Source organism: Primulina huaijiensis, chromosome 12 (assembly GCF_012295235.1).
Source record: "Primulina huaijiensis isolate GDHJ02 chromosome 12, ASM1229523v2, whole genome shotgun sequence".
Classification (NCBI taxonomy): Eukaryota; Viridiplantae; Streptophyta; class Magnoliopsida; order Lamiales; family Gesneriaceae; genus Primulina; species Primulina huaijiensis.
The window spans coordinates 7,517,034-7,525,593 of NC_133317.1; the positions used below are offsets into that span (position 1 = coordinate 7,517,034).

At 37.1% G+C, this 8,560-nt stretch overlaps 2 protein-coding genes across 2 annotated transcripts; both read right to left on the minus strand.

Moving 5' to 3' along the window:
• Positions 1 to 551: 551 nt before the first annotated feature.
• On the minus strand, positions 552 to 4,216 carry LOC140989880 (serine/threonine-protein kinase STN7, chloroplastic-like). The gene is made up of 10 exons (XM_073459379.1): positions 3,645 to 4,216; positions 3,463 to 3,546; positions 3,188 to 3,307; positions 2,998 to 3,096; positions 2,368 to 2,536; positions 2,175 to 2,268; positions 1,802 to 1,895; positions 1,655 to 1,711; positions 1,129 to 1,542; positions 552 to 835 (listed from the first exon to the last, which is right to left on the minus strand). Exons 1-10 carry the CDS (start codon positions 4,077 to 4,079, stop codon positions 674 to 676), a joined length of 1,728 nt encoding a protein of 575 aa, XP_073315480.1. The 5' UTR covers positions 4,080 to 4,216; the 3' UTR covers positions 552 to 673.
• Positions 4,217 to 6,465: 2,249 nt separating this feature from the next.
• LOC140989190 (probable galacturonosyltransferase-like 3) lies at positions 6,466 to 7,619 on the minus strand. The gene has a single exon (XM_073458323.1). The coding sequence runs from the start codon at positions 7,540 to 7,542 to the stop codon at positions 6,523 to 6,525; it is 1,020 nt and encodes a 339-aa protein (XP_073314424.1). The 5' UTR covers positions 7,543 to 7,619; the 3' UTR covers positions 6,466 to 6,522.
• Positions 7,620 to 8,560: the final 941 nt, after the last annotated feature.

Here is an 8,560-nt window from a genome sequence, read left to right on the forward strand (position 1 = left end):
TATATATATGCTTTTCTAATATATTTTTTCCCATTTAATTCATATGTTTAATTTTCATTTATTTTTTCTCATTATTTAATGTGCCACTTGCAATATTCAATAATATTACTCGGGTTTAATTTGAATGTTAACTTAGTATTTTACCTCGTTATGGAAATTATTGTGTGGATTTTGAAATATCATGGTATATATATAAATATTTTGTTACTTAACGTTGTGCATGCGAGTATTATATATATATATTTTTGGCGAAATGATCGATTTAGGTTATTTTTAAATTAATAATTTACGTACAAAATCAAATAAATTTTTTTTAATTACTAGATAATTGTTGTAGTTTTTTTTTTTTTTTTGCGGTTTGCTAAAATGACTAGGATTTTACGCTTTATGTCTCCGTGATGTGAAATTTCCTGCGAAAGCTACCAAATTAAATCAGAAAAGTAGCACACGCTGGTGAAAATAGAAATTCATGCATCTTTTGGCCCTTAAGTAGAGCCAAAAAATTTATTCAGAAAAAAAGTTTCATAAAGATAAATAAGAAAAACAAAATCAATACTAATTAATGTTTTTATTTTTGTTAATATTAGGTACTTAACCAGCATGATATTAGATGTGAAAACTGCACAAAATTTACACTAAGAAAAGAAAAGGCCAAGTGCGTATTTTACAAAAATCACTCTTCTCTTGGGATCCATTTGCTCCACCATAAGCTCTTTCTACGCTCGTTCAGTTCATCGACACTTTCATTTATAGTTCGAATGAGCTTCCTCTGAAGTCGAAGAGCTGAGGCCAGTGCATTCCTCTCCAAGCTTGCCTTTTTCTTTGGCGCGACTTCCTGTCACATTTCGAAAGTGAATAGATATCTTGAGCCTTAAAAAGACCTCGAGGGGTGGTGTCCCTATTATTCAACGGTTGTTACAAATTCAGCGGCAGATCAAGGAATGCAGGACAAAGGGGAGGTTGGGATGGCTGGATGAATTTTGGAAGGCGAATTTTTGTCCCTCTGTAGGATCTTTGGTTTCAATTATTCAAGCTCTTAAGAAGTATTTATATGATCAGGCGGAAATTCAAAGGGTATCGACACAAATTAGCTAGTATTTACTGTTCAAGAATAGCTTAGATACAAACCTTAAGTTCTTGGAGTTGAGCTTCTGTGAAGCCACCATCTTTCTGAGTTCCTGACTTAGCCATTAGCTGAATAATCCACTTCGCAGCATCACTGTAATCTTGTTGTGTAGCTCGGATAAGTTGTAGCCTTAGACTCTGCACGAACGACAAAGCCAGTATGCCTTCTTTGTCAAAGTAGGGATGGGCCAAGGCTGCCTTTGCACCGATTCTCTGTCGAGCTTTATACCGAACCATGGACATCAAAAGTTCCCATCCAATTCCACCATCCAAATCTAACAATTCAAATCCATGTCGAAGATCAGGGCTAGCACGTGGCTCTACGGTCTTTCGCCATGCAATTAAGTCATATGCACATCTTTTAAGTTGGCGGTTGAATTGTATGAGGGCACTATTGCTCCGCAATGCTGGGAACGCCTGTATAAAAATTATCTTGTGTCAAACAATCATGATCTCATTTATTAGTATAATATATTCCAAAAAATAATCTTTATACATGATAGTAGGATCATTCATAAAACATACTTACCATTTGTAGGAATATCAAACCAGCACTGTAGATGTCGAATCTGTCTGGTGAATTCAACTGATAGAAGAACTCAGAATCAAAATGGATAGACAGACATGTGAAATATTGGTCAACAGTTTTGTTATATAAAGAGAATTGATGGAAAACCTGCCATAGAACGGGGGAAAGTGCAGTGGCGACAGGTAGTGAGGGAGCTGAGGGGGTTTGGGTGCTCATAATATATTGTTCAGGTGCAGCGTATCTATAGGGAAAGAGAATCAAATAAGTAATCGATTTTCAACTATACGTTGAACTAAAATGTTAAATGTTAGCGGCTCGTATAAGAAGGATTGGATAGATTGTCACCTACCTTTATCAGTGCAAACAGTTTTCAAGTGCATTTGATAGTTTATCAGACTTCAACGGTGAAAATTGCTCATTTCAATCATTAGAAACTCATACATGCCATAGACCCTTCGTTAATAACTTGCTACAACTGTTAATATAACCAGAAACCGATGATGTGCTTCAAGAAAAGTACCTCGGATCGAGTAAAAACTCCTTAGGGATGTAATTGATACCAACTCTTAAATCTGTGGCCGCTCCAAGGTCTATGATTTTGAATGTTCGAGAATCTGCCACAATATTATCATTAACAAAAAGTATTTCCAGTAAAAGAGGAACATGTTCGCAAAAAATCAATCTCGAACAGATCATTGTGTTGGAGCTGTCACCTTCAGAAAAGATAATATTTTGGGGCTTAATATCCCGGTGGACAATCCCGGTCGAGTGCAGACCTTCCAATGCAAATAAGAGCTGTCTCATGATCGTCTGAATGATTCTATTTTCCCTTTCTAGTCCCTTTGGTGTGTCCAGAACTTCTCCAAGAATCAATGCTTCCACCTGAAAATGACAATAGATCATTTGGTTACAAATGTCAACTTCGCATCCTGAGACAGCAACTTCAAACATAGATGCCATTGGGATGAGGATAATATTTTCAGTACAGAATTCCATCTTTTCTCTTCTTCTTTTTTACCAACAATTATTCACATACTCGGAAAGTGCAGACACAGTATGCTTTCACATGTTACAATTATTAGTTATAAGTTGGATCTTCTCTCGAACAACACTGCGGTATATAGTTAAGAAATGTGCAGAATGCAAGTAATTTTCTGTTGGAATGAGTAATTAAGGATTGTCTAGGATAAATGGAGATGAACTCTGTCACATAATTTACTAACTACACTGATTCAACAGCATACAAGGCTGAAGAAGTTCCGTCAACCTAGGGTGCGGGCACAAAGAGACCATATTCTCATCGCATTTTAATAATTATAAAGATGGTCCGAGAAGGTACCAACATTGTAAGGGAACTCTTTACTCTGCAATAAATCAGCAAGCGTAGCTTCTCCTTCAAACTTCCATAGCAGCCAATATTCAGCACCTTTCTTAGGAGAACCCTGAAACATAATTTAAAGTGTCCAGAGTTTTAATTGAGATTAAATGTCACAAGACAAAGCTGCAGGGTGAAAATATTGGAGTAACTGAAACCTCAAGAAAGCCGTATATAAAATCAGCACAGCTATTAGCACAGGCCCTTCGAACCCGCTCGTTCATCCATATCTCCACGGCTCCATATTCAGTAGCTTTTTTCAGGACTACATCATTATACTTTGGGCAAAACACGAGTGATAATTAGTAAATAGCTTTCCAAAGGCTTTCAGCAAAAATTTAATATCACACATATTTGAAACATCACAATGGAATTCAAGCACAATTAAAGGGGAAATTTTGAAATTTTCCAAGAAATTTGTTGAACTAAAAACCTTTGAAGACTTCTTAGCCATTGAAGCTTTGTAAACCACTCCAAAAGATCCCTCGCCCAACTTTTTCCCCAACACAATTTCATCCTGCGATTTATCCACAAATCAAAAACCTCAAAACCCACAAACAATCATCATCAATAAATCAAGAACTCGTCACAAAAGAAAATAGTCATTTCAGAGACCTTCTTATATTTAGGCCTAAAGATTCTCTCCACAGGAGCAAGAAAAAACATATCAAAGAATCCAGGCGCCACACCAGGAGTAGCCCAGAGATAAGAAAGAGTACCCAAGGCTAAAATCACACCAGGAACAGTAACCGCAATCCCGTTTGACTTGGGCAGAGTGCTTCTGTAGATTATATCGCCACACTCCATTACTGTACACGGGAGTCCCACTCCAACACCCAGAAAAAGATCATGAACAAGATTGAAACTTTCGCCCGCCGAAGCAAAAATAACTATATTTCTGGCCTTAGAAGTGGAGATTCTCTTGTTGGCTCCTCTCGATGTAGAAAGATTCTTGATATTGAGCTTCTTGCCCAGAAATGAAGAAAGGGGTTTCGTATTGAAGGACTGAAGCCTCACTCCTCCGAGTCCAACACCAGTACTAGTAGCCATGAGTGAGTGGTGTCGTCTAAAAATCAATCAAACATCCAACTGGGAAATCATCAGAATTCTTTGATTGCCTGGATTATTTTCGGCCGCTGGTTGGCGTTGAATGTTTTTCATTTTAAAATTTTAATTCTTTTTTGACAGTTAATTCAGGTATTATTTGTGGTTGTGAGGGGCTTTCATTGGGATGGGAAAGTAACATAAACCACAAGTGACACGTAATTATCTTGTTGGGCTTTTGATCTGGAATATTTGGACCGATCCCAACCCAACATTTGTTTGGCAAGAAGGACCAACAAACAACTCAAATCTACAGAAATTTTTTAAAAAATTGATAAAAATAAATAATAAATGTTGTCTGGAATAAGTAACGAGGTTTAATAAACTGTTTGGGACGGGTTTAAACCCGGTCAAACGAGGAGGGTTTAGATCTGATCAACGGGCCTATAAATTTTGGTTGCTAAATTATTATATAATGTTATGGTTGAGATTATCTATGATAAACTAATTTTTTTGTTGTGTAATTACTAGAATTGAAAATTGACGGTTTTGTTGGTCCAACTCGAATTTAATGGGGCGGGGCTGAGAATGGGTATTAAATATGGGTCAAGTGAATTGTCTTCCCAACCTGCTCTTCTTTTGGCCCAATTAATTTCATCGGCTGATAATATGTGAATTGACATAAGCCGATCATATTATCTTATGAGCAGCAAATTCAAGCTTTGATCTGATCTTTTCTTGATAAGTGGGATCATCTGAAAGTTAACCTAACTCACAATGATAACATTAAGAGTTTTTTTTTTATGCTGCTTGCCATGTTGAACTTGAGGATGAGCGGTTTGATGCTGTTAAATCCATAACAAGTGTTTTTGTGGCTGAATCTAATTCCTAGAACAATGCTTTAAACATTTTAAGAACTAGAAGAAAAACAAGAAAGAAAGAATGTTGTGGATGGATCCTAGCAGAATAACTTCAAATCAAACTATAAAAATAAGCTTAAAAGGTTTGAGAATAAGAAAGATGAGAGCAAAATGAAGTGCTACGATTTTTAAGCATCTGGTCAATTCGCTTGTGAGTACCATGAACCTAAAAAGATAACACTTACTAATGTTTTTGTGAGTAATAACTGACGTGTGAATTGTTGACTCAAAAGCAGACCATGTAACTAGAGATCGTGAAACATTTGTAGATTTTCATTGAGTTTCTTGTTACACAATATGGATATATATAGGAAATAAAGTAAAAATTGAAGTCAAATGCATCGTCACTTGCAAAATAGATTTGCATGGTGGTCGAGCTTTTATCTTTCGTGATGTTCTTTATGCACCAGAAATTCGACGGAATCTATTATATGTTATTGTTCTTCTAGGATTGTTTTAGTTTAAACTTTATTAGTAATTTGGTTTGTACTACTATGACATTATATATTATGATCTTGGACATCTTAGCAATTGTTTTATTATATTAGATTGTGACAGACAAATGTGTAACTATTATATTGTATAATAGTTGTTTTTGTTAAATGTTTATTTATCTAATCTAATAATGCAAATGTAAATGTTTACACTTGACATGTTATATTAGGTCACAATGAGTTAAACAAGACGAGACTAATAAAATCATGACTATTATATTCTTTTTCTAAAGTTTATTTGTTGAATTGCGGGCATTGTCTTGCTGGTAAAATTTAACGTTGGACAAAAATTAAATTTCAAGTGTAAATAATATCTAACAAAAGAATAAAAAGAAAGGATAACCTGGTTTTGATTCATAAAAAAATGAACGAGAATAAAGAATATATACATAATTCGGAACAAATTGCAAGCGTATTCCTACGAACAATGAAAAAAATGAATAAAAATAAATTACAAACAGCATTGCATTTTGAATTAATCCACACAATCAAAAAATGTTATTTTTTCCCTAAAAAACGTAAATAATATTTTACTATCGCCATGTATGTATATGTAAGTATACGTATAAATACATGTACACACAGAGTACGCGTAGAAAATTTGTACTCGTAAGCAATATAGATCGCCATGCACCCACAGATGTCAGGATAACTATGACAGCTACGTGAGTATCTTCTATATCCGACAACTTCCACAAATACTAGATTTTATCATCAAAAAACTAAATCCGCCGCCGCCCGTCACGGCTGAGCCTCCCACCATCACCACCATCGTCGCTGCCGTTGTTAATGACTCGTATATTTGAGCGAATTCCAATATCGACCCTCATCCCACGTCATGATATCCTCACACGTACACTTGTCCTTCTCCGTCCTTTCAATTCATTTCTTGCCAGTCTCCGTCTCACTCTTCACACTTTAATTTCATTAATGGATATCGGCCATCATCATTCATTGATTCAGCAGCAAGTTTGCATCATTTATCAAAATGGAACGAAGAAAATTAAGATTTTTTAAGACATGAACCAATTATTATCAGATATCAGAAAAAAAATATTCATGTTTAAACAAATCGTAGGGTGCCCAAAGATTATCTAATGTACAGGGCCTCTTTGCATCGAGCCTTAACCATGGCTTCCCCTTGCCACTCCAGTGCAGCAGGCTCACTGGACCCGGATGCAGATCCCTGCATAAACCTTCAAGATTATCACCCCCGAGCCCGTGTTGATTCCACCGATGCTCGACGCCTTCAACATTACCGGCAAAAACCAGCAAAAATGGCGGGAGAGACCCTAATTCGTAGATTCTGTATCTTCTCTGTATTTTCATCCAATATTCTAGTTTCTTAGTGAACCCATGGTTTCTCCATCTCTTTAGATCGATTACCATTACTCCTGTGTTGAAATAACAAGGGTCTCTTCTTCTGAAAGTGTCGGAGAATGATGGGTTCGACCAGAATTTGGAGTTGAAGTAGTGGCTGAAGTTTGCGAGGCAGTACTCTGGGGCTCCGAGGACGTGGGAGTTGAGGTTGATTTCCCAGAGTTTGGAAATGTCGTCGATGACTATGAGGTCGGAGTCGAGGTATATAATGCGGGTGACGGAGGAGGGGAGGAGGTCGGCGAGGTAGATGCGGGCGTAGTTGAGAGGCTCGTCCAGGGCGCGGCGGATTGATGAGGAGATGAGGTGGTTGACGGTGGTGGGATTGAAGGGGTATAGGTGGAAGCGAAGGTTAGGGAAGGTGGAGATGATGGTCCTGAGGAGGTTGTAGCGGTGGTCGGTTGTTGCGAGGAAGTGGAAGACGGTGTTTTCCGGGCAGTACGAGTGCTGGAGAACGGAGAGGACCGCGGCGATGGAGCCACGGAGGTAAGGGGTGGAGTAATCTAAAGTCATGGCTATATGTATTGTGGACGAGTTTTCATGCAGCGGTGGGCACGATATTCCGTTGCGAAATGCGGGAGCTTCCCGGAATTGTTGATGACTGGCGGCAGTGAGTGGACGAAGGAGAAGGAGAGGGAGGAGGACTGCGGTGGCTAGGTGACGGATATCAGGTGGCATGGCGATTTGGAATTGAGGAGGTGAAATATGGAGAGGACTGAGGTAGAAAGTATTGGAATAAATAAATAAATTAAACTTTGTTTTGGCCAACTCTTTTAAATCTTTATTTTAGTTTTGAATGTATAAATTATAATTTAATTGAAATTGAGATTTTAACTAAACTAGTGAAAATGAGTGATTGCCCACTTGCCTTATTAAACCTATCCACATGCAAGACTTGATTCCGACATGTCTCTGTCCATTATTGTTTTACTGTATGTATGTATATATATATTCTTTCTACTGACTCTATTTCTGTATTCATTAATGAGACACAACAATCTATTTATATATAATTTGGATATATTTAATCACATTTATTAATATAAGAATTATTTTATTTGTGAGCACAGAAATGATCACAGTAAATAACGAGTAATATATCAAATTATATTTATACATTCATAGGGGTAAAGGTAAAAATAATTTTCTTAGTTTTTTTTTTTGGGTGGTGGGGGAAACCAAATGAATGTATTGTATTTTAGTAGGTCTTTTGTGAGACGGCCTCACGAATCTTTATCTGTGAGACGGGTTAGTCTTATCGATATTCACAATAAAAAGTAATATTTTTAGCATAAAAGTAATATTTTTTCATGAATGATCCAATTAAGATATATGTCTCACAAAATACGATCCGTGATATCGTCTCACACAAGTTTTTGTCATTGTTATTTACATTGGAATATATGTCTGTTAAAAATACGGAATAATATTTGGCATCTGGGTATTCAATGGGTGGTAGGACGGTGAAAGCCAGCCTGGAAAGACGCGTTCTTTATGAGGGGCCAAAATCCAGTGTTTCCCACCAAATAAGATCTCAACCGTACATCACTGCTTCCGGTCAATAATGTAGCCGACGGTCTAGATTATAGCTCAACCTTAATTGCCGCTAAGGTTTTCTATTCACACTCGCAATCATCCACGTGCTTTGCACACTCAATTATAATTGGGCAGTGGCGCTTACACGCGGGAAGATGGG